This window comes from Mustela nigripes, chromosome 4 (assembly GCF_022355385.1).
Source record: "Mustela nigripes isolate SB6536 chromosome 4, MUSNIG.SB6536, whole genome shotgun sequence".
Taxonomy (NCBI): Eukaryota; Metazoa; Chordata; class Mammalia; order Carnivora; family Mustelidae; genus Mustela; species Mustela nigripes.
Window position 1 is genome coordinate 79,216,858 of NC_081560.1, and position 27,505 is coordinate 79,244,362.

At 36.0% G+C, this 27,505-nt stretch overlaps 1 protein-coding gene across 1 annotated transcript in view; it reads left to right on the plus strand.

Annotated features, from left to right (window-relative positions):
* SEMA3E (semaphorin 3E) overlaps positions 1-27,505 on the plus strand; it is a 248,975-nt gene that overhangs the window by 180,586 nt on the left and 40,884 nt on the right. Inside the window, exons 5-6 of the mRNA XM_059396944.1 lie at positions 15,229-15,322; positions 26,014-26,133. Of these exons, the coding sequence (XP_059252927.1) occupies positions 15,229-15,322; positions 26,014-26,133 (214 nt within the window). The remainder of the gene's footprint in view (positions 1-15,228; positions 15,323-26,013; positions 26,134-27,505) is intronic.

Sequence of the window (27,505 nt, forward strand, 5' to 3'; positions counted from 1 at the left end):
AAGGAGAATCTTCTGGATGAGAAAGGAGGTAGGTCCACCCTACTTTTATGACTCACCTCACCCTAAGAGACCAATGAGGCGATCACAACAGTATGTGCCATGTCTCAGACTCTGTATTCAATCATTTGCTCATGTCTTTGTTCATGCTGATCCCTTGGCTTGAATAGCTTATCTTTATTCTTTGTTGAGACAATTCTAACTTATTTTTCAGGGCTGAGTTTACACATCAGCTCCTCTGATGTTTATCTCAACCTCCACCTGGTAGAATTAATTACATTTCCTTTGGATTTCCATTGCACTTAAGTCTTAATTATGAATTATGATTTCTATATGAATGTCAAAGTATCTCTAAGGAAAGAGGTTATCATTTCTATTACTGTCAGCAGAATCCTGACAGTAGTACATGGAACAAGGAACTCTTCTTTCTGATGGAAATAAAAAAAAAATTCAACCTTTTTTGTGTGTTTCTTTAAAGTATTATTAGAATTTAATATTATATCAATATAATTCACTTTTGTTTGATAAACTTATTCTAAATTTATCTTGTGAATTTTAGACACAGGTACCCCCACTGACAGTGATTTGCTGTCAACTCTCTGCCCCCATCCCCAGCCCTTGACAGCTACTGACCTGTTATCTGTTCTAATAGTTTTGTAATGTTGAGAACACAGTTTAAATGGAATCATACAGTAGGCAGATTCTGAGATCAGCTTCTGTCACTTAGCATAAAGCATTTGAGATTGTATCCCGCAGTGTGTTTGTTAGTACTTTGTCCCCCTTCATTGCTGAGGCATTTTCCATAGCATGAATATATCCTAGTTGGCTTATCCATTCTCATACTGAGGGGCACTTGGACCATTTCCAGTTTTTGGTGATTATGAATAATGCAGATTGTGGTGAGCCAAATTCCAAGATGAGCCTGAGGACTCAGACCCTGTATCATCCCCTCCCCTTGAGTTGGGGGTAGGGAGGGACCTGTAACTTGCTTCTACCCAATAGAATATGACAAAGGTGATGTGATGTCACTCCTATGACTAGGTTATATTGTAGGAAAAAGGTGAAGGGAGTCTGCTGGTGTAATTAGTTCCCAGACAGTTTTCTTTAAGCTGGCAGTTGCTAACCCTTGTCAGTAGATGGCACTAAGGAACATTCCAGAAGGAAGAGGTGGTCTTTGGTTCTAATCTGGTTCCTTCCTTCGCCAGGTTTCTAGTACTTTTTCTTTATTGTCCAGACCCTGTTGTTTTCTAAGTGTGAGGTGTCCCATGGACACAAATTTCTGCAGCACCTGGCCGTAGCTCTCAAGTCCAGCAGACGCAGCAGGGGAGCCCAGGAGCACATGGGCTGCACCCCAGAGGGGGCAGATTGCTGCCTCCCCCGCTCCCTTTCCTCACCATGCGGGGCCAGTGGGCTGGTCATCCACAGAACCACCCAGTTCACACCCTGAAGGCATGCTAGGTTCTGTAGAGGGAGGCCTCTCCAACAGGGCATCTGTTCAAGTGTTCCCCTGATGCCCCGTGCATACATGACTTTCTCTGTGGGCCCAAGCGTTACTGCTCTTGCCTGGGGACAGTGAACCCCTTTCAGACCTGGCAACAGCACAAGTTACTCCTCCATCCAGTGGTGGGAAAGCACACTTTCTCTAGTGAGGTGTGAATCTCCCCTCCTAGGGTTTTCCTTCCTCAGGCTTCCTTTCGTCATACTTACTCTCTTGTCATCACTTCATCATGGTTTATATTGAACATCCCCTGTTTAATCCACTGTATCATTTTTTGGTCACTTGATTGGATCCAAACTGAAAACAAAAATTATAATAAGCTACTCCTTTTACCACTCAGGAACCACATATTTGCTGATTACCTATTGAAATTACCAAAAGGATTTTACCAAAGCAGAAAACTTGCCTCAGTGTATGCTCCTGAGGAGGAGGCTATCATATGCTAGAAGGTCCAAGAATGTTTTATTATCTATGATACAGAACCAGATTGGAGGAAAGCATTTAGGGTCGAATAGTGCCACTCAACAGCACAGTGCCTTCTTATGGGATTTTTCTGGCAAACTCTCAGGACCTTGCTGGGAACAGGAAGGCGGCTAGGTGAAACCCATTACTTGCAGGACATTAGAGCCTGGCCTAACCATAAAGTTTTATGCAGAAAGCCTACAAAACAAAACAAAACAAATACACACAAAACAACTGACCCGCAGGGTGGCAGCTTTAGCAAACACAGGAGGGGGAAAGCACAAGTCAACAAGCCTTGCACCCGTGTTGTTTTCCTTTTGGGACTTGCTACAGGACTCCCTTCCAGTCCCTTCCCCTCAGGTGGCTAAATCACTGTTGAGATCCTGTAACATTTGGGTCAGCTAGATGTGTGGGAGGACAAGTGACAGGAGTCCAGAGGACCCTGAAAGACTTAATGGGGAATGGCTCCCCTCACTTCAAGTCATACCAGGCCTGTAGACTCCGCTTCACTCCAGCGATGTGTAAATAAGAATCCATGAACCTCGGGGCTTACAGAAGATGTTCTGAACCGAAAATATTGTAGAACTAGAGAATGAAAAATATTTGTTGGAGGAACACAGATAGAATGTAATATTTGACATCCATGTAAACCCAGCGTAACATGGGCTCTGTGAGATTGCATATCAGAGATGCTATAAAGACTGGATGGAAGTCTAACGCAGCTTCAGCAGTGGTTCTCCAGATACTAGGGTTATGAAGAGTCATCATTTGCAACCTTTATTTATTAATAGTCTACATTTTCCTCCATAATGATATATTGATTCCATAGCAATGATATTTTTTCAGTCATTTATAACCCTTACAAATTGCTGCCTTTTCCTCTGTAAAGAGTTTAAAAATAAAAAGCAGAGTCAAATTAAAAGTATTTTTTTCAACCTTTTCCCAGTCTGATTCCCTTTTCCAGAACAAAACACCACCCCCAGTTTGAGTTGTATCTTTCACACCTCTCTTTTTCTCTCTGGAAGTGCTCAACCCAAACAGTGTGGGTGTGTGTATGGGGGGGGCGTAACTTAAAATCCCAGTCTCCTATTGTCTGTGTAACTTGGTGCAAGGCACTCTTCCTCTCCATGCCTCGATGTCCTCCTCCATAAAATGAGCTTATATAGTAGTATTCCATGTATAGGGTCATTGTGAAGATTGGACTAATACAAGTAAAACACCTAGAACAGTGCTTGACAAATAGGGACCGTCAGGGAGTCATCAGCTCTCACTGGCACCACCACCAGCAGCATCTCATTCCTTTAACTTTCCAGTAGGAACCGCCCTCGTGTGTTAGTGCCCTCATGTGTTCATTCACAGACCTGAATTCCTAGTTCTAACATACCTTTTGATATCTCCTATCAAGTTTCTGGTATCTCCTGTTGTTTAAAAAGTATCCAAATCAGTAAATCAAACATTCCTAGAGTGAGATTTGCCAGATTTGCCAGGATTCCTTAGAAATCTTTTCTTTCATATTTTCCTACTCTGCTCCTCAGCACAGTTAAGATATTACTCTTTTCTCTCTCACCCATGCTTAAAAACCTCAGTGTTGTGTTGTTAACCCAGCTTTCTCCCCCAAGTTGAATCAGGAGCTATGTGATTTTTTTTTTTTTTTTTTGGCTGTGTCTTTAAACTACCTTTCCAATTCACTCCTCTTTCTATTTCCTTCTGCCAGGACTATTCTTACCCCTGACTGCTTCTCCTCGTTTCCTTAGGGTCTCACTGGCTCTTCAGTCTGGCTTTATCTCTGCTGTCAGATTAACTTCCCGAAACAATAAGTCTTTTCAGAACGTTCACGATGTACCGTTGCCCATGGAATGAAGGCCGCCGGAGTGCCTCATCTCAGACAGCCCGTGCCCTTCACAGTCTGCCTCTAACCCACTTTCTGTCTTCTGTCCCTCCCGCTCATTAAACTTCCCCAGTGCGATTCTGGTGACAGTCAATCAGGGCCACTCACTCTTTTCTTACCCCCATCTCTTCATCTTGAAATGTTTGTTCCTCCTTTCAGAGTCTTCCTATAGAAGAGTGGTTGAGGGGCTTCGGAATTCAGCCTTTCTGTTTCTAGCTGTATGAATTTGGGTCTGTCTCTTTATATCTCTGAGCCTTGGAACCTTTATTTGTAAAATTGGGTAAAAATACCAGTCTCATAAGGTTGTAGCGACAATGAACTAATAAACAAGTAAGCAACGTTCTTGGAACAATATCGGAGACATCGAAAGTGTTCCCAATATAAATCCTAACTATTTTTTGTTTGTTTGTTTGTTTCCCTGGGAAAAACATTTCAGGGTATTACCAGTCCGTCTTTCAGCCCAGACCACTCTGCCCCCAGGACTAAAATTAATTTCCAAGTTGATGTTGTCATCAGAGTGTGTACCTCATTATAGCACTTTTCACGCCGATGCACTCATTATAGTAATTATATTTCTATATCTAGAGCCTGAAAGACATTGTTCTCATCTTGTGATGTTCTTTGAAGAATCACTGTACATTTAAATACCTATCTTAAGGATTTGTAATAAGCAATGAAGGAGACCATTTAGGTAAAAACGTTTTGTATCCTAAGGGCTCTGCAGGAATGAACCTTTCAATGACTAGCACAGTGCTACACAGAGTAACGAAGTGAACATTGGAAGAAGACCCCCACTGAGATGACGCCATAGAGTGTGTACGTTAGGCGCAATGTTTATTCTCCATTCTGTTATCACAGATGATGGGATTCTAGTGAAAAATGCTAGTTGTCCCTTTTAATTTGATTGTATTTCTATTCTGTCTCTATCCATAGGCATGAGTTGCCACAAGAATCATTAAAAGCAAGAAGCATGCTAAGGATATGCTCACCTCCCTTTTGTGTTTGTGTAATAAGCTGATTTTTGTGGTTTGAAAAAGGGATGGATGAGATGCAGGGAGAATGACTATGTCATGGAGCAGGTTTTCCCGTTTCAAGTATATAGCAAATTAGGCTGTAGCCTGGACATCATAAAACCAGAAAGGGTTTAATGATTATTAGCTTTGAAAATAATTTTGGAATATTCTTCTCTAACTGTATGAGAATAGCATAATGAGGAAATAATCCCCCATATGCATATTTCCTACGCCCCTAAGAAAAGAAACCAGGAATCCCTTAACCTAGACTCCGATAACCATGAAAGACTACTCATTAGCCCTATTTTCCAGAATTCCCTTTGTTGACACCGTTAACTCCAAGAGCTGTCTGGGTCCAACCAGGACTGAATGACAAATCAGCTGTTAGGGAGCGTCCCTTTCCCTGCAGCTGTCCCGTTCTTACTGTGCAGATGGTGAATTGATTTTTCCTTTACCAGCAATTCTTTTCTTTCTTCTCCACACAGGACTATGATCCTTTGTGATCATGTTTGACTCAGTCAGCAGTGGGAACACTCAGAAGATTGAAGAGTTTTCAAATGTGTCCAAGTGAAAGGGAACAGGGGTTCAGAAATGAGGAATTGCTCCAAAGGCTGTCTGTAGACTAAAAAGGGGCTATGACTTCCTCCCCATGAAAAGTAGATATTCATAGTTTTATAAAAAGCATCTTTGTCCTCAGAAAAGAATTTTGATTCTTGCTTCATTGTGGGTGGTCAGAATAACAGTGAGAGTAGTCAGCCCCAGAGAAGGTGGGGAAAAGCAGTCCAGAAGAGAAGTCCAGATCTTAAAGTTAACTTGAGTCAAGATGGATCTTTTCTTTCCATAGAAATGTCTAAATAATCACCTGCCTCTTTCAGTTAAATTTTTTAAAAATATGCATGAAATTTTATTCATGATTATTTTTAGCATCCTCCTATTTTACAGTTTTGATGTTATCATTAACAGAGTAGTTGATGTTAATATTTCATATTTCACATATTGATATATACTTTTATTGTCATATATGTGGATGATTATATACACATGTATATGAATTAAAATATAAGTACCATGTATTTTATCTAAGAAACAGACCCAGTTTAATTGCTCATTTATGCTGTATCAGTTATTTTATTATATAGTATATAGAGAATATCAGAAATTAAACCCTGCTTATATTGTACAAATATTTACTACCACTATTTTTTTCCTGCTAGATTTGCGCTAAAATCTCTATATAGGATAGATGTTCATAATTGCTCAAAAAATAACCATTTGTAGGTACATTCTTAGGATCTTATTAAGCAACTAAAATTATGAAATAGAGACCATGGTGCCCATTACAGCAAAACTTTTTTTTTCTGCATCTTTACCTGTAGACCTGCTTTGAGTATTATATAATTTATTGATGTAAAGAGATTCCAAGTCAGCTACCTTAGTAACTTACACACAGTGGTGTGTTTCAGTTGCAATATCCATTGTAAATTTAGCACCAGATTAACTGGGTGTCCCAGGCAGGGATTGACCAGACATACTGTGATAAATTTTCTAATTAAATTTGACTTTTCCGGAATCAAATACAGATCATCATAAGGTAAATGAATCAAATTACAACCAATGTTATAATTATTAGAAGACAGGCTCTGCTGACTTTTCACATAATTAAAATACCAAATTTCTTAATTTCAGAACAAGATATTTAATTATAATATGACATTTTCTCATGTGGCCTTATAGGGTATGCCCAGCAAATATTTCAGCAGCCATCTCTCTATTTTCTTAGGGTTATTTCAGTCCGTTGCAGTTCTTTTTATTTAAAAAATGGATTGCACCATCTTTGTCCTGCAGGTACCTCTTCCAGCTGACATACCTCTTCTAAGTCTTCGTGATGTAACTCTAATAGTTCTCATAGCTTCTTTGCTTCTTAGAATAAAAAGAATATTCCAAGACTATTTTGTACTTCTGTGGGCCCGGACTATTTTTATAAATTTGTTTTGTGATCTTTATTGGTTCCTGGGAGTTCATTATATAATAAGGAAAGAAGAAAGCCTCTTTTTGGCCGAAAAAATGTTTATGGTTTTTCCCCATGTCAGATTTTTTTTCTCAAAATCATTAAGCTCTATTATTCATCAGTCTTTCTTTGATGTCTCCAAGATTCTGTGTCTTGTTTTAAAAGACCTTTTCCACATTCAAGATTTCATACAAAATTTTTATGTCTTTTTCTATTCCTTGTATAATCCTATTTCTTATGTTTAAATTGTTGATCAATCTGGAATTTGGCTACAGGGCTATGGGACATGAGGTAGTAATCAAACTTTTTTTTTTTTTTCCATATGGCACTCCAGTTGTCCAAACACCATTTATTGAATAATCCATCATTTATCCACGGGTCTTTGAAATACTATCCATATTAACGTGCATTCTTATACTTATGGCTTCTCATCATATAAAATAAGGTTTTAAAGTTAACTGCAAAACAACAAAACAAAAACAAAATAATACAGAATGAAATCAGTATTATGCACCACTGTGTTTGATATAAAAGAGCTGGTTGCCAACCCTTGGATTTGTAATAGGTCGGTTTTAGCTTCCTATATAGTTAGGTCATATTCAAATTTTCTAATTCTTAAATTTTTTAAAATATTTATTCTTATGCTCACAGCAGTCATAGGAGGGAGAAACACAGAAATATTGTTTCTTCTTTTTCTCAAGTGTTGAAATTGAGGTTGAAAGAGGTTACGGGACTTAAGCCATAGATCAAATCAGAGGCTTTCTTATCTTCACTTGGTATTAGCTCTCTTTGTAAAAACATTTCGACTCTTACTTCAATTCTTATTCCTATTCCTGCTTTCATTCTCCTCCTTCTTTTTTCCTAGTAGTTTATTAAATAGCATAAAGACTTTATTTCTGCCATTGAAGTGCAGTTAATATATTGTTTCATGAAACAAAATTAACTAGTATATTAGTTGTAGTCACCTGTTGATTTTGGCTTTCTATTTGTGAAATTTACAATTAGAAGGGGTGTTTTTGCTTAATTTTTATGGGGTCCCAAAACAGTCGCATGCATCATGTTTCCTAAATTCAGTATTGTTTGAATGCTTGGAATCTAGTAGGCTTCTTAAATGCTTGCGAATTACCCGTATGTATGTACTCACAGTGCAATGGAAATAATGTTAAAAGAGATAGGTAGCATAGCCTATGGGAGAAATTTCATTTGGTAAAGTCTCTCAGAATATCAGCAAAGTCATTTTTCAGCATCGTTTCCTCATTATATAGGGAGGAGAATAGGAATTCTAGAGAGTAGGAAGAACTGAGTTCCCTTTTCCCAAAGGGAAAGTTTAATGGAAGAGCAGAGGGTGTTATCAGGCATACAACTTTTAAAGAAAGTCAGCCAGCTTGTGCTGCTGGAGTTTTGATGGGATGGTGGGAGTCAGAAGGCAGAGAGCCCAAGGCAGAGCTGTAGAGATATTGTAAAGGTGAGATATTATAACAGCGAGGAAGTACCAGAGAGAGAGTGACATGATTATATTTGAGAGGGTGGTGAGGAAGAGGTCGGCAGCGAGGATGATGCTATTTTCTAATAAAAGCAGGCTTCAGGACAACATAATAATTAACATTTAAAGAGTATTTGTTTCCAGTACTGTTAGTACACCAGGCGTACGTTTCTGGTAGACAGGGCTAATAGTGTAGAATTTAAGAGACTATTGGCGTAAGATGAGAGTGAGGAGACTGGAACTGTGAAGTAATCAAAGGAAACACGAAAGTGGGGCAAAGCTTATTTTACCCACAAATACCGATTTAAGCAAATATTTATTTACAAATCAGCACAAGACAATTGATTTAGAATTTTACTGTAGATGTATCATATATGCCTTTAAAAAATGTTTGATAGCATCTGCAAGCGATTCAAATAATGTTACAGGAAATAAAACATTTGAACATATAATTTAATAAATAGATAATGATAATGATAAATGATAAATAATGATAATGATATAAATAATGATAAATATTGATAATAATGATAATGATAAATATTTTCTTCTTTAAAAAAATCTTAATACATATTTTCAAACCCTGACTATACCTTAATTACCTCATACAAGACACTCAGCCATGCACAGCAGCACAAACATATATCCCGCTCTCCGTCTACAATGGTAAGTAGGATGGATAATACTAAATGTAAAATGAACATAGAGTTAAGTTAGAAGACACTCTTTGAAAATTGCTAAGCCTCACCCTGGCTCTAATTTCTCATCTATGAAAAGAAAATAATATTTGTGAACAGTATTATTGACTCTATTTTACCTCATGGTCTTATTTTGAAGGTGAAACAATATATGCAAGAGTAGTTTCTACATTTTAAAGAGTTATGCAAATATGACATTGTGTTTTAGAGATTAAAAATGTCAAAAAAATTAAAATGCAAAACTATTAGTGTCAAGATGTTGACTTAAAATTTCACTCCCATTTTGTATTTTTTTCTGCTAGTTTATTCAGTCTTTGGGAAATGTTCCAAATGTTATTTAACACGTTTTTATTGATTGGCAGAAGAGAAGAAAAAATTGTGCAGTGAGTCACTTTCAAAATTATTTTGCTACAGGTTATTAGATAGCTGTTATGTAAAGAACTGAAGTGCATGATAAGGTATTTATTCTAGACATTTACTTATCAAAATTGTATCTTTATTGTTTATTTTTGACGGATACATGTTTATATGCCTTGTATATTTTATGACTTTTTCTCTAATCATTAGAAGTAGTAATAAAATAAAATAGGGGGTTTTTTGTCCTATAGTATTTGTAATGCCGTAGATTTTTTCTGACATCTTTCAGAATTTACCATTGACACTCAGGGCAAAAATAGTTCACCACACCGACTCATTTATGGGAAACTCTCATTTCATTTAATTGGTATCCCATTTAACACCTGATACGCAATAACTCACACCTCTTGAAGATAGCTTACAGCAGTCTTGCTGGGTTCCAAGCGCTCTCCTCAAGGCCTGAAGGGGAAAATTCTCCTGGAAAGACACATCATTTATTCTTTAAACTTTTTTTTCTGAAGAGCCCATGTATCTGCCTACCTTTGCAAACTGTGCACGTCCTGCTTTCTCTCAAGCACAGGAGAACCTATTGAAAAACTTCTTCTTACCACACTGAAACAAAAAGTGTAGGCCACACTACTAATGCTAGTGATGTCTTCTAAATTTAAGCCACATTACTCAGGCAGAAATTCCAGCTGTTAAAACACAGATAATGGAAAGCCAGTGTAAGTACTGACCAACATTCTCAATAAGGTTAAACACCAGCATTACATATTACTTGAACCAGAAGCGCAATCGTTTTGGGGTCATTGACAATGTCATCGTGCCTCCAGTTTTCTGGTTGGTTTAGTGGCTGAATTCCACTTCAGGGAAGAAAATTACATTACTCGCCTTTTAGTATTTTATTGGATTGTGCACTAAATTAAACACTGCATTTAACATCACAATGAACTCTCAAATGTGAGAAACTTCATTCTTGAATTTATAGTTAATTTTGGAGTCAGCTTGATCTGTGCAGAACAAAGCAATAGATGTTTGGAATTGGCCTGTTTTCTGTTATCGGTATTATCCAGTCTAGGATAAATTTTTCTCCTTGTACTTCTTCTTGGCAATTTCCACATCTCTGCTGTATGAAATTGCAAAAATAATATATTGAGTCCTGGGGAATTAGGATGAATCAAACCAATGTGTCTTTCTTTCATATGTAGCTTAACAGGGTAAAGAAAGCTTTCAGTCTAAAATCATGAAAGATGAGGTAAATTATTAAAAACTGCTGCCAAGTTAGTTATTTGATAAGAATTAAGAACTCAATTTTTCCTCTTAGCTCAGTATTGAAATTTCATGACCATACACCACAATATCAGAAGAATATCTTGTTGAGAAAAAAAATCAGTCATGTGGAGAAATACCTCCATGTCACACCTCCATATTACTTCCAGATGCATATTATGATTAATAAGGTCATTGGGGATAAAACAAACACCACTATCATTCTTCAGTATTTGATTTTATTTTTAATGAATGCCAGGGAGAATTTAATTGTATTTATCCTAAACCTTAAGGTATTCATCCTGTTAAGAATCCTTTATAAATTGTAAAATGTATATGAAAATATATTATCTTCATGAAATAGCTTGAGAAATAACATATCTCTTCTTCCTTTAGTTGTTTTAACAGTGTGATAGTTTTACTAAAGCCAGAGGCAATCAAAATGTAGAAAAGCAATAGGACCACGATGTTGCTTCATGGGCAGCTCTCAGAAAGCATGCACAGTCTGTATATATCGTCTGCTTTCACATCAGCACACCTGTCTACAGCAGTCTGTGAGTTCTTTTAGATACAGAAGAAAATAAGCAAATGCAAAAAGAAAAGAAAAAGTTTGTTTCTAGAAAGGTAGTATTTTTTTCAAGTGACATCAACAACTGTGCATTTATTATGTGCCAGTTACTTTATTTGATAGAGGGGATCAAAGATTAACATCACATGGGCAGTTTCCTCAAGAAAACCCTACAAACTAGTAGGAAGGAGGGTCACACAGGCAATTATAATGCAGAGAAGTAAATGATACAAAAAAGGGATACACTGATGTTTGGTGGTAGGGTCTCTCTAGGAGAGAGATTCTAGGGTCTCTCCTAGGAGGCGATCCCAGGGCAGACAAAGAGGTCAGATCAGGATTCCTGGGGGTTCTAGGATCTCTGCGGAATTGTTAATATTATATGGACATTATTATCCTGAACACTTTGAAGAGCCCAAGTAAGAGATCTTCAGGAAGCTACAAGTAGTTCTGAACAGCCGGCATGTAGACTGTGAGAGCAATTTCAGAACTTTCAAGGGTTCAAACACCTTTTCATTATTTTGTTATAAATATGATAGTCTTCAGAATGCACATCCCAGTAGTTTTCAAATTTAAGAAGTATCACACTCTCCAGTCCAATTTGTCATTGTCTTTTTTGTTGTTGTTGTATTATTTGAATCCTGAAATATTATTCACCAAGTGCTATATATAGAGGAAATGACTATACCCGCTAAAGTTTAGGATCTTCTTCTCTTTGTGCATAAAGATAACATTGCTTCTCTAAAGCAAGGGTGCTCCAGTGGTTTATCTTTTTTTTCTTTTTTTTCTTTTTACACAATTAGAAACTGAAGAACTGGAGCACCTGGGTGGCTCATCGGTTGAGTCTGCCTTAGCCTCAGGTCATGATCCCAGGGTCCTGGGATGAAGCCCAGCTTTGGGCTCCCTGCTCAGTGGAGAGTTTGCTTCCCCCTCTCCCTCTGCCTGCAGCCTCCTCTGCTTGTGCGATCTCTTGATATCTCTCTCTCTCTGTCAAATAAATAAATAAAATCTTTAATTAAAAAAAAGGAACATATGCATTTTTTAAACTAAAATACTATCTCTGTCCTTTTTTCAAAAATATGGATTTTTAACAGTGATATAAAAAGCAGGCGAAATAACCTTTTATTATTTTTAAAGGACTATGTCGAGGCAGCTATAGCCATTAATCAAGTAAATGAGATACATACTTGAAGTCTTCTGTGTTAAAGTGGAAGGGTTCAGTCAAGGGACATGAGTTTGGACAGGAGGCATAGGTCTGTGAAAATATTGGAGTATCCAACGCTCATTTATTCTCAGGTTTAAATGTGAGGTTTTGTAAAAGAGGATCCTTTTACAGACTCAGCTAGATTTATATACTGCACAGAATCAGGCCTCATACATAACTAAAAATTCCGCCTGATTCTGGGTTCCACTTCTTTTCCTAAATGTTAAGGTTCTAGGCATCTTTTCAAATATAAGATTCTGCTGATTCAAGCAAATTTTCTTGAAAGTCAAAGACACTGGTATGTCAGATAATTGAAATCTCAGACCTGTGCTGAAATTCGCCAATCAACAATAGCCTCAGGAGCCTAAGTGGTGACTTAGACCTTTGAAAACCTGTGACTTTTCGAGAAATTGTGACTTCATTCCCTTCACCTAACTACAGTCCTTTGAAGTCTGAGATTCTCTTAATCTTAGAATTCTTAGTTTGCATTTTCTATGTTTCTTCTACTTGACAGATTTTTTTTTGAAGTTTTTATTTATTTATTTGACAGAGATCACAAGTAGGCAGAGAGGCAGGCAGAGAGAGGGGAGGAAGCAGGCTCCCCGCTGAGCAAAGAGCCCAATGCGGGGCCCCATCTCAGGACACCGAGACCAGGACCTGAGCTGAAGGCAGAGGCTTAACCCACTGAGTTACCCAGGCGCCCCTGCTTGGTAGTTTAAACTTAATATATTGTGCTGGCTCAAATAAATATGCAACACACTTGTTTTTCGCTTGCAGTTTCAATTTTAGTGGTAAAAGTGTGTAATTTTATCCATTAGGTAAATCACCTTCACCTGTCATTGGTGATAAAAAGTTGAGTGTCTGAATTCTGAAGTTGTAGAAAGTCTTGATTTAAGAGAACAGTTCAGTATATCTCTTTAACAGCTTTCTCTGACCAAATATTTGGACATTTGACTGGAGTAGAACAAACACAAATTGCATGTCCTACCTACTTTGTTTCAAGTAACTTCTAAAGTGGCAGTGACTAAAGGGTCACCCAAGTACTACATTCACGCACTTGGTCACTTTCTCCTTCACATAACGCTGCGAGTCAGTTTTCCAAATGGAGATGCAGACCATTCAGCACAAGTGTTAGCTGGGTACACCAAGAATTCTCTCTCATTTAAACAAACTTCTTCTCATGTCATTGTAAATTTGTCATCTGAGTAGCGAACACAAAAATGTCTCCAATTATTTATGGGTGTTCTTGCTCTCTAAAGATGAGTGCAAAGTGTGTAAACAGGAAAAAAATTGGGGGGTTAAAAAGAGTTTTTTGGCTTTTAGCCACCTCTGAGTGAGGAGCCTCCATTTGTCCCCTGGGCTGTGGTTCAGTTCCAGGAAGGTTGTAGGGGTCAGGTGAACTCTGCATTACTGGAAAGGTTTTAGAATCACAGGGTCAGAATGGAGATTTTGGAATCAGAGAGAGGAAGAAAAATGTGTCAAATAAGAATGGCAAGATCAGGACAAAACAGATAATGGGAAATAAGGGGGGTGGCTAAGAAAGTCAAATTCAAGTTTGAGAAAAGTGGCTGCAAATCAGAAGTTACTCAGGACTTTGGGAGTGTTTTGAGGTTCATGGTTCGCAGATGGGCAGGGCCATGGATAGCAGGGGGCAGGATCAGCAATGTTCTCTTGCAGAGTATTTTTTCGTTTCCCGCAAAGTTTTCAATATTGATTCTTATTGTCACTTTTCCAAACTTTCTTTTTTTTTTTTTTAAGATTTTATTTATTTATTTGACAGAGAGAGACCACAAGTAGACGGAGAGGCAGGCAGAGACAGAGAGAGAGGGAAGCAGGCTCTCTGCTGAGCAGAGAGCTCAATGCGGGACTCGATCCCAGGACCCTGAGATCATGACCTGAGCTGAAGGACTGAGCCCAACCCACTGAGCCACCCAGGCGCCCCTCCAAACTTTCTTTTACCCAAACCATTTATAGCACACTTAATGAATAATCATTATGAAAATATATTAATGAGAATTTTGAAATCTGAGAATAGAGAAAATTTCGGTGGTTAGGCACTTGCAATAAGAACCAGTGAAGTAGTCGTTTTTCATAGAAGTACTTTCAAGCTCTTATTTATGTGACACTATATGTCACATATAGCCTGAAACATTGCTCATAATGTGACATTTATCTATACATCTATATTCCAGTAATTGTTTATGCAGCCATCATTTTCTAAATTATTAAAGTTAAATGTGTATACCAAGAATATGTGATGAAAAAGAGACATGATTGGAAATAAATAATCTAAATTGATAGAAAATTTTATCAGCTTCTTTTGCAGACCCTTCAGAAAAAATCAATAGTGGCCTTTGTGGGAAAGCAGTCAATTCTGTATTTATCATTAAGCCTCCCTTTTTCTTTTTTAAACCTCCCTTTTAATAACCTTTTTTTTTTTAGCTTATTTTCATTCCTTTGGCATATTTACTGGACACCCCTCAGAATAACCATTACTGTCCGCTCATGTGATTAAAAACTGTTAATGTCTTTTATTTCATCACCTGTATACTTTCTGGGAGGAGTGAGAAACTCATATGGACCTGAAGACCCATATATTTATGTACAAAACCCAGTTTGGCTTTAAGAAACTCAGTACTCATGGTATCCTGTTTACACTGTTTGCAAAAGGTCAGGTTTTTATATGTCTTATCTGAGCAATTAGATTCTTACTAAAATTGGCAAATACATAATGGCTTTTCTGGTTTATCTATTGTTTTTGTTTTTGTTTTTGTTTTTTTTCCAAGGATCCCCTGTTTCATCTGGAACCACACAGGTCTGAAAGAGGAAGGGGCAGATGTCCTTTCGATCCCAGCTCCTCCTTCATCTCCACCTTAGTTGGTAATTATTGTTGCCACAGACATCATTTGGTCGCCATATTGATTTTGGAACTTCGCTTAGATTCTTCTGGTGTTTCTCTATACGTGTGTTAGAGTCATTTTTATTTATGGGTGCTGGAAGCAATGATATTAGATTTCAAGTCAGGCTAAACTGAACCAGTTTTGACTCTAAGATAAATGCAGCTACTCTGAAGTATGTGTGTCTCGTTCTGGAAACACAGGTTTTATTTAGTATCTGATAGAAAACATCCTGTACTATGACCGTTTACTATTCAAAAAAATGCAGTTAGAGAAGTACTTTATAAAATCCTGGCTGGAGAAACTCAACTATTGCAACATATGTTAGTTCTTTTTGTTTTAATTACTCTGTAATTTTAGGAAAACTTTTAATATTCTCTTCTTGGTGCCCTTCTCTGTATCAGTAGAATTCATCAGAAGGTTATCTCAGTTGAGAACTTTAAAATTATTTATCTAAACTCTTGTTTATCTAGAATCTTAACAATAGAGGTTGACCTGTTCAAACTTCCACTAAATGTCCACATTGAAATAATAAAATAAGTTGGCATGTCTGATCTAGATTTCCATTTGATTCCGTTTAATTAGATGAGGTACCTCACCTGAGTACCTCACTTAAGACACAATGAAATTATTTTTCTTTCTGTTTATATTCTTGGGGTTTAATGCTGACACACTTGGCAAAGTACTCCAGCACTGTGATGGTACAGACAGATGGGTTCCCAAGTACAAAGCTGAAGTGAGCTCTTCCTGATACCTAACTAGGAGCTATGAGGGTCCTTCTTTTCTCTCAGGGTTGTGAGGTTCTGATATAAGTATGGTACAGATGTATGGATTTCTATTATTACATTTGCAACACTTAGAGTTATAGGCTAATATTAGGTCACCCTGTTGGCAGAAAATGGGAAAGTGTAAAATAACATGTGGGGACTTCCCATCCTAAATAAAAGATTAACACTGAAAACTCCCCACTGATGAGTAATCAGAATACAAGATTTTGAGTTGATGCAGATATTCCCGTGAATTCTAGAAACTGTGCAGTCCCTGAACTTATCCGGATAGTTCATTTTGATGGGCCTTGCGTCCCACTCTGTACTCCCCATCCTGGTCATGGCACTTATATCTATGTCAGCAAAGTTTTATATATATATATATATATAGTTGACCCTTGAACAACACAGGTTTGAACTTCATGGGTCCAGGCATATCCAGTTCTTTTTTATGAATACAGTGCAGTACTGTAAATGTATCTTCTCTTCCTTATGGTTTTCTTAACATTTTCTTTTCTGTAGTTTGCTGTAAGAATACAGTAGGTAATAGATAAAACATGCAAACTATGCATTAATCAGTTGTTTTGTTATCCGTGAGGCTTCTGCTCAATTAATAGTTAAGTGTTTGGGCAATCACAAGTTATATGCAGATTTTCAGCTTCATGGTCAGAGCTTCCAACTTCCATGGAGTTAGGGGTCCACTGTATATCTGTAGAGCAAAGACCTTCAATTAGCGCTAATTATTAGGGAAAGATGGATTTGCTTCAGGCCCATAGTTTGAAAAGGCTCTAAAATGAGATTTCACGTAGTAAGTTCTTTCAAAACTTGCTCCAAAAGATGTAATATTCTTAAAGAGTATAATGTTTTAAAGAAAAATAGTATATTTAAGATAGCTAGCGTTCCTCTGCTAACCTGTGTGTGTGTGTATAAACAGAATATAAGGAAGGGAGACCTTAAATATGAAAATAAGATCGCCTAAGTTTAAACTTCAGTAGGAATCAAAGTCTTGGGAGGGACACTGAATGGATACCAGCTAGATCTATGTTACAAATGGCACTGGATGCATTAAAATACATTCATTTGATAGATAATTTTTTCTAATGCTTTCAGTGCTTTTGGGGGATAATTTCATAAATTTAAAATTTGAATATGTTTGGAAGAGATTTTCTTCTCATTTCTTTTACCTTACATCTTGCACAGAATAGGCCTCCTATAAATATTCATTGAATAGACTCAATATTCCTAAACAGGCAAAAAACAAATTTTGGGATATTATTCATAAGAATATTATAAGTGATACTGAAAGTGGAAAATTACAGAGTAAACACTACTTCTGTGGTGAAATCCTAAAAAGATTAGCACACCATTTAATTTTAACATTTCATTTAAATGGTTTAAACAATTCCTTTAGTCACCCTGCCACTCACCACTAAGCCTCCCTGGAGCTTATTTATGCATGAAACCGGAAACTTAAAACTGAATTTTTTTAAGAGGGGAAATATTACTGGAGGGACATTTCCCAGTGAGTTTCATTGAACTTCCAAATCAAATTACACTGTGCTGACATGGGAAGTGCTTGCCATCTGGGTGGCTGTTCCACATATTCAGAAGAGAAATCAAATCATAAGAGCCCTCCAAACTAAACATAAACACTATAGGAATAATCCCTCCAAAAAGAAGAACTAAAAATATAATTCTTCACCTTTATCCACTAGCTTTCATCCCAAAGTACCTTTGAAAGATTATTCGCTCACTGTAGATACGAGGTGCCACAGAAACCCGATAACCTCTACCTGAGCCAGCAACTCTGAGAGAGAGGAAGTAGGAATAATTCACCCAGTCAAAAAAACAGCAGGAGTTTGGGCTGGAAAAATGGAGCTACCTGTGTTGGAATTTGGCAAGCCCGCTGTAGCTTACTCTGACAGGAAAAGAATGCATAAATGTAGTATTTTCTGGCCACACATGTTCTCAGCTGATGGGTTAGGACAAGACTCCGGCAAAATGTTGACCATCTTGAGGCCACGATCCTTGTTTCTTTGTTAATTGTGGGTCACACTTAACTCTTGAGCGCCTGTTCACCTCAAGTTGTGCTTTCGTGATAAGAAACTCGAATTTGTAACAATACTCATAAAGGTAACAAGGCCCCAAGGAAAAAAAGGAGGTACTGGAAAATCAAAGGATGTCTTATAATTTCTTAACTTCAGGTACAGTTTTCATTTCAGTTACCTTAAATTTAGTTGGCTGAAGATCATGTGAACTAAAAAGCATACCAAAAACTGAATAAAGAATGATTATTTGTTAGGTAAAAGACAAGTTAATGAACACGTGAACATGTTTTAATTAAATTTATCATCTAATTTAGAAATGAAATGTTAGTATCTCGCAGTGATTCCATGTGAAACAGAATTAAAGGAGTGAAACAACCTCTTTGTTTAGCTCTGTTCTGAATGTTCACAAATCAGTCAAAATGAAATGATACATTAATTAGGGTTGCTCTCCAAATGCCACTTGATATTAACATAATTTATCTTGGTGGCATATAAAGTCATATCACAGGTGCAAATATTTCTACACATTTAGCCACATTTTCCCCTACTGTGATGACAATTTTATATTGAAAATGGTCTTCAGTAAGTGTCTGAAGAATATAAGACATTACAGCCTGGTTTTAAAAACACTTTGTTCAAACAACAACTTACTTAGTAAAATAAATTGATGTATTACTTGCCTATACCTTTTATTTCATCCAAAGATAGTACTTATATTGCTATCTAATTACTGGATTTGGTGACTAGCCAAATAAAAATTCAGGAAATACAAATATATATATTTAAGAGAGGGAGAGGGGATGGTGAGAAGAGGGAGAGAGAGAATCTCAAGCAGACGCCATGCCCAGTGGGGAGCCCAACACAGGGCTCCATCTCCACCAGAACTGAAATCAAGAGTTGGATACTTAACTGAAATGAGCCACCCAGGCACCCTAGGAAATATTTTCTTTATGTCATATATCATTTTGGCCAGCAAGGAAAATACTGGCTGACTCTTTTTCATCAGCTCTGTTGGATATACTGTTGCAATATTCTTAATACGTTTATAACACCTTTAGTAACTGCAGGATTTTCCTTATACCTTGCCCTCTCAATTCTATTGACTTTCTTAAAAAATATTTTATTCTGACTCAGATTTGTAGTTCCAGGTGTAATTTAATATTTACCATACCTGACATGACTATGACATGTCATGCTAACATGCATGTTACTAGCATTTGGGGGAAAACCACTCTAATCTGTCACATACTTTTGCTTTGCTTTCAAAGTGTTAGCTTTGTTATGAGGATATTTTTAGGATGACTTCTCAAGTTAAAGACTTACTAAATTTTATTTCAACAAACAATCATGAATAAAATATCATAGGCCCTGAAATTTTCTTTCTACATTCTATTTGGTCCTATCTTACCATTTTAAGCAAATAAAATTACAAAAGTTTATAGCTGCTGAAATTTTCTTCCTGTACTTTTATTCATAATAATGAGACCTTTGTGAATATATCTCCTCGTTACATATTCTGTACATTGAAGGTCAGTGTTGACTGAATGAAAGGGAGTTGGAATATATGCAGAGGAAATTTAAGTGATTATTTCAAGCTATCAATGGCATTAATTTTTTAAAACAAATGTTCCTTTTAAATTAATTATATCCAGGACAGAGTTATGAATGAGTAGTTCTGGCACAAAATATGACTTAATAATATTAGAAAAATAAATGAAAAATCTTAAGTGAAGATAAAATGTATGTCTTTATAAATGCAACCTCTGTAAATGTAACAAATGAAGTATATCTCCTTATTTCTTGAATTCACCTCAACTGTACGGAAATTTAGACTTAAAGTCATTCCTTTGCCATGTTCCTGTCCCTGAAGAATGTCTATAATTTCTTATCCAACTTTCTTGCTCTCTCACATTTGGTGCAATGCCAGTTATCCACATGCTCGTGGCTTCTGGCTTTATCTACTAGTGTCTCTGAGCCTCTTTGGATATTTTGCTTATGGATTCCTCAAAACAAACCAACAAAAATGATAAGGCTAGAAGAAAAAAAATCCAACTACAACTGTATAACTAATTCAAGGATATATTCTGCCTGGTTGCTTTTAGCACCCTAAGCAAAGTGTGACTGTGAACTGGGATGTGAGTATTGGAATATATACCTCATTCTTATCCATCCTCATCCTCGCGCATGTATTTTGTTTTATATGCAATGACGCATGTTATAGTGATTCTATAATACAGTGCATCTGATATTTGAATGACTTTCTAACAAAATTATATAACTCAGTTATGAAATGAAGCAGTTAATTCCATCGTTAGTCATGTGCTGTCCATGAGGCAAATATATTTCACATTATTTAGTTGTGTAGACGTTTACAACACAAATAGGAGAAATGCTTGAGTAAAACCTAAGAAGATAAAAAGCTTGGAAAACTGTTGATGTTTGTCTTACCAAACAACTAAAATCTGTATTTCTAATGTGGTAACTAAAAACTCAAATCAAGTAATAAGTATCTAGCCCATGAGCAAAACTGCTGAGAATGGTAGGTTTCATAAAACGTGAAGGCAATGCAGTATGCTTAACTGAAGCTTCAATTAGAATTTGTTCTGATAAAAGGAATTATGTAGAAAACTATTGTAATGAGGCATTTTAACTTAGAATTATTTACAGTGGATTTGTTTTTATATATTGGCAAGAGTCAAATGATTCTTACTTTCTTTCATATAAGCTGTTTAGTGTAGGCAGTCTTTGGGGGCTGAAACTATTAGGGACAAACGCTGGAAGAAAATAGAGTTTTTGTGTTCATGAATTAAAATTATTAAATATAGGAACAAAAAATCAAGGAATTCTGTTATTCACTTAAATGCCTAATATTGTTTCTTTCTCTTAGTGTTTTTTACTGAAGCTTTATTGAAGAATCAGAATCTTATCCTGAGTTTTTATTGCATTTCATAGCTTTATTTAACTTAAACACCTAAAAGAATTTTTAGATATATTCACAAATTAATTCACTGTGCTCTTCATGGATTTGACAAGTGTTTATTGAGCATTTCCTATATTCCAGACACTGTACAAGATATTGGGGGAAAAAGAATATATAAGACACATCAAGAGGCCTACATTCTAGTGAGGCATAATGTCAAATGTATAAGCAATACATTAATACAGTAGGGTGAGCAATATGGTAGAAACAGGCAGAGGGGCTTTGGTGGTACTAGGAATCACTACACTAACACAAGTTTAGTCAAGGAAGGCATCAGAGAGGAAGTAGGCAATAGTCAGGCACATGGGAGGTGAAGCAGGAAAGGAGATGCAGAATTTAGGCAAAACATTTCCAGGCAGAGAGAATGGAAAAAAGTTGGGCAGGCTCAAGAAATTACAGGTAGGTCTCTGTGATTTTACAAGCAATGAAGACCATGACACATCGAAAAGCAGATTTCAAGCTGGGGGCTTAGAGTGACAGATTTCCAGTGCAGAACTGTTCCCACTGTTACTGTGTCTGTACAGAGAGCCTATGTTGAGCATGACAATAATAAGTTACATTCACCTGTCAAAACACCCTGCAGATGCTCTATTTTTTTTTAATTATAACCACACTTGACCATCTAAAATTAACATGACATCCGTCACCCTCAGAATTCAGTGCTATAACAAATGAAATGTAATATATGGCATAAAAATCAAGTTGGTTATTTATATTCAGAATATTGAAATAGATACCAGTTAAACTTGTGGCTAAGCTAATACATTTATTAAATATCATGTCTTCATAGACCTACAAAACTAAAAACTTGGATAGTTCTATTCTTATCATTGAAACTCTAGAAGATGTTTTTTATTTATATGAAACCTTTCTCTTTTTAGTCCATGAAAATATGATTTATCCAGGTTTTTTTATACTCTGTAAAATACCAAGGTATTGATTCACAAATTTACCCTAATTATATCAAATGGTTATAATTTTAAAGTTTTCAGTTGAGATGTCGTACATATGTACTTTATGTATTGCTGTAAGTAGTATCAATTATAATGATGCTGAATGGCTCATTTAATTACTATTAGGTAATAGTTGTGCCTAAGGCTTATTCTACTTGATGATTTTTCATAAAAGTTTTTTTTCCCCCTTAGGAAGATTTTTTACCAAACATGACTATTATCTGTGATTATGAATTTATTTTGTTCTTTACACTAATAATAAGCTATGAAAGGAGAACCTTTCCCTTCTGAGGAAAATCTAACATTTCCAACAGAAACACATTTGGTTCCATTTACACAGCATCGGGTTTTTAGCACCTGTCTGGTTTCTTTGAAGTTTAAGTCATGCATCTCATATTGTGTTATTTGAATTGTTCACAAACTATTTTCTTTTATCTGAATACAAAAAGGGAAATTGGGTAAAATTGGTAATATATCATCTTTTCCTTTGTGCAGATAACGTGCCTTGGATGTGGTATTATTTGGTATTATAGGGCTGCCATCTAGTGTCTCCAAGGGGTACTTGTTTGTTAAATTTATGAAGTTGATTAAAATGAGTAGAACTTTGATAGGGTGTTTCAGATTGGGATAAGTGCAATAATTGTTGTGAACTAATAAGAAGATTATTTTCTCATAATAGTAATGTTTTCAAATAGTGAAGTTCTAGAAGTCTTTTAGGATATTAAGCGAAATCAGATATTAAAAACTTAATAGAAAATTGTCATGATTTTTAAGAAATTTATTTTTTTGTACCTGTTGTGCATTAAGCATTTGGCCAAGTCCACATAAGAAAAATAAGTTTTGTTTAGAATAATTCTCCAGGGGTGCCTGGGTGCTCTGTTGGTTGAGCGACTTACTGCCTTCGGCTCAGGTCATGATCCTGGGAGTCCTGGGATCGAGATCTGCATCGGGCTCCCAGCTCCATGGGGAGTCTGCTTCTCCCTCTGACCTCCTCCCATGTTCTCTCTCACTCTGTCTCTCTCTCTCTCAAATAAGTAAATAAAATCTTTTAAAAATAGGATAGTTTTCCAAAATGGCCTTTATATTTTATATGGGGAATATAAGTTAAAAAATAACAAAAACATTTCAGAAAAATCCTCATTCTGGTAGTTCAGTAGTCAATGACCTAGCTCTTGTGGGTCAGCTCATTCTTTTATGCTATAAAGTTGATGTTCCCCAAGGCCTTTTAATGAATTTAACATGACTCTTATCCATGTTCAAGTAGTGCAGAATGCCTCCCGCAAACAGTTTATATCCCTAACCACTAAATGCATTTTATCTCAAAATATGCCTTCACCACACACAGATATAACCTTCTGATGAATAGAACATTAACTGGCTCTGATATAAATTATGTTGCTCTTTTTCCTTCTGTTACCAAAGAACATGCTTAAATAAGAGTTCTAATGTAATTTTTTCTATCAAATTATGTTTTAAGTCCAGAGATAAAGCATCTTTGTTTTTCTTTTCTGTAACTTTCCTTATCACACCTCTTACTTAGCGTACATTCTCGAGTGTATGGAATGAACTCAACAAATCCAGTTTTGTTTTGTTTTTTAACCCGTTAACTGGAAAATTTTCAAATCCAAAAAAAAGAAAGAAAGAGGAGTAAAATTTACACCTTTATACCATTTACCTGAATTCATCAATTGTTAATTCTAATACGTTGCTACATTTACCTCTTCTTTTCCTGTTTCTCTCTTATTACATAGATGTATAGTTTAAAAGAAGATTCCTTTGTGGGAAAACCTGGATTTTATTGATCTTTTTCCTGTATATTTTTTAAATATCCCTAGTGGATTTTGTGAACAAAAGAAGCTATTTACACTTACTTGTCTTTGTATAAATGAACGTTAGTTTGTTATTATAATATTTTTAAAAGCTTATTTTTCCTAAGCCTTCAAATTCAATCGATATCTCATTTTTTCTATTTTTAAATCTGCTATAACAAAAGCAATTATCTTTACTTTTTAAAAAGTAAGTCATTAATTCAAGTTGAAAATAAACTTCTCTTATAAAGTGTCCTGTTGACAGCACATTTGATTACTTTCTCAAATTTTAAACCATACAAACATATTTGGTTTATTCACGTTTTTTTTCAAAGTTTTAAAGGCCTTATCTTAGGAAAAAAAACCCTTTATAAATATTGAAATAATTTTAAAAATCTAATAAAATTTATAACATGAGGATCACCTGGGTGGCCCAGTTGGTTGAGTGTCTGACTCTTGATTTTGGCTCAGGTCTTGATCTCAGGGTTGTGGGATCAAGTCCTAAGTGGGGCTCCGTGCTCAGCAGGGAGTCTGTTGAAGATTTTTCTCCCTCTCCCTCTGCCCCCCACCTCTCTCTGTCTCTCTAAAATAAATAAATAAATCATTAAATAACTAAAATTTATAAACATGAAATCAAGTTCTCTTAAATTCTGTTTATGTACTTGGCTGGATTTTTATACCCGTAACTTTAATAATTCAAATTCTAAAATCAATTATTCATTTAAATGTACTAAATTAGAGATACAGTTAATTTGAATTCTCTTAAACTTTAAAGCACTTCAAATGCCATATGTACATATTCCATATTTAACAGGAAAACATTAATACATTGAGCTCAGTATCCGCTCTATATTTTTAAACCAACCAGAGTTGTATGATACTCCTTATGAGAATTGTACTGCCCTAAATTGAGGGTGCTTCTTCTATTGATTTGATGCTATCATTTGCTTCTTTTAGAGATTTTTGCCAAAGACAAGACACCTGAACTGCATATGTCCAGGACAATGCCTCTGGTCCCACTCATGGGCACTGGTTATCTTTTGTTGTCCCTTGGACAAAAGAGAACTCCCAAGTTCCTATGCTTGAGAGGTATTAGTCTTTCTGCAGTTCCCTTTAACTTTATTTTATTTTTCTATTATATTTTTTCCTCTTCCCATAAGCTATTTTAATGTTTTTCTGGTTATTTCCAAGGACACACATTGTCGTTTCTTGGGAAACCCTGCGTACATTTGTGATTCCTTGATTTGATTTTCACTCTGGGTCCGCCACCACGTGTTATAACTAACTTCGTTCATTCTGTTAACTGATTAAATTATAAATTCTCTATATCATTCCCATCTATGCCACAACTTAGAAATTTAATGACAGTGAATTGGATTATTTACAACTTTGTCAGACATTGTGGTTCCTATACTAAAATCATGTTCATGGAAGCAATCTCTTGTTCCAAGAAGGATTTGAGTTAGCTGTCTTGCATATAATACCAATAATAATAATATAAAAATTAATAATAATACCCTGATGATATAAAGGATAAAAGAAGTTTAGTAAAAAAAAATGAACCAGCTTACTTGTCAAATACTCATATCGGTTTGGGGCACCTGGGTGGTTCATTCGGTTAAAAGTCCGGCTCTTGATTTCAGATCAGGTCATGATCTCAGAGTCATTAGATCAAGCCTATCTGTGGGCTCTGCTCTCAACAGGGAGCCTGCTTGAGATTCTTTCTCTCTTTCCCTCCCCCCAGTTTGTGTGTGTGTTCTCTCTCTCAAATATATGAATACATCTTAAAAAACAGATTCATGTAGGTCTTATGAATATATATGCCAGCTGTTGTTTGAAGTGCTTCACTCTTTACAATACTTTTGAGCGCTAGTCCTATTTGGGAATGGGGAAACCGAGGCACAGAAAGACTAAGCAACTAGCCCAAGCTCACACAGCTCATAAGTGGCAGTGGATATTCCAATCCTAGCGATCTCACAGTACCATCCATGCTCTTGTAGTAGTATTCATTTCACAAGGTCATATACACAGTATATGTTTGATGTCACTGTGGCTTATAGATTGTTGTCAGATCCAGAAACAAACACTGGCTTCTTTTTAACTCCTTTTTCCATGTAGGTAGTGAATTATTTACTGGACTCTACAGTGATTACTGGGGCAGAGACGCTGCAGTCTTCCGGAGCATGGGGCGACTGGCTCACATTCGCACCGAGCATGACGACGAGCGTCTGTTGAAAGGTAGGGTTCAGGAGGAAGGAGCATGTAAGTCGGAACTGAAAGCAAGTCTAGAACTCATGGGAAATTTGCTGGTTTGGTCATAATAATGATACAAATGTCTTCTAAAGTTTTTACAAATTTCAGAATTTTAGTAATATTCCTTAATTAAAATATTATTCCTGAATTAAATTATATTAAAATGTAATTTTATATCAGCATGAACTGGCTCTATTATAAAACGAAATTGGCCTCATAGCAATACTTAGTAATCAGGATTTAAAGGAAGAAAATAAACCAAATATATGAAAAGCAAAAAAAAAAAAAAAAAAATCCCTTTTTATCCAGTAAGTTGTTTTGTTCTCTTGTCAGTTGGTATAATTCCAAAATTATCCATTGATTGCTTTGCTTATTTTAATGGGATCACATTGTTTTTAGAGACAAATAAAATTCTAGGAAAATCACTAGTCATTTACTGACAGAATCCTTGTAAGGAATGATGTTTATGTTTTGTCACAGTGGTCTATCCCAGGGATTGAAGTATCACTTAATAATGAATTTTTAAAATTATTTTTAGCCTTTTTATTAAGCTTTAGAGTACATAATCATTATTGGCAGCATGTTATCATTAAAATATTTGACATAGTATATTAAGCAAGGGTTGTTCACTCCGATCCCTTAGACTACAAACACAAAGACTTAAAATAAATTTTCTTTTTAAAAATATTCTATTTATTTATTAGAGAGAGAGAGAGTACAAGTAGGGGGGATGCACAGAGAGAGAGAGAGAGGGAGCAACAGACTCTCCACTGAGCAGGGAGCCCAACATGGGGCTGTGCCTTTTATGTGATCTTCCTCATTTTCCAACCCGTACTAATAAGAGCTAGTCTGTAGTTAGGCTGTACTTCTTCCCACACAGAAGTTTGAGCTCCCCTCTTAAAAATTAATTTAACCAAGGTCTTTTTAGTTTCTTTAGTCCACATACTAAGTAATGTATGCTATGTTTCAACAGGTCATTTGATTGATTCTTTAGAAAAAACATCTGTGTTTGATTGGGTATTCAGATAGGCTGTTAGTGAATATTCAAAGATTCATGACTTGAGCAAAAGGCAGACACTTAATGACTGAGCCTCCCTGGCACTCCTAAAATAAATTTTCTACGTTAAAACTAAAATGGTCTTCCATGAGCTGCACTGGTCTATGAATTTGAAAAGGTGATAAACTTCTCTACTCAACCATTTTACATGTATTTATGTTGACTTTTTACATACATGGGAGGAAATTTATGGAGATGATCACCATCATGCCTCTAATCTGTTCTTTGAATGCAATGTTAAGGCATGTTGTTTGACATTGTTTTTTCCTTTCTTGACTCTTATTTTCCATTTAAATTGTA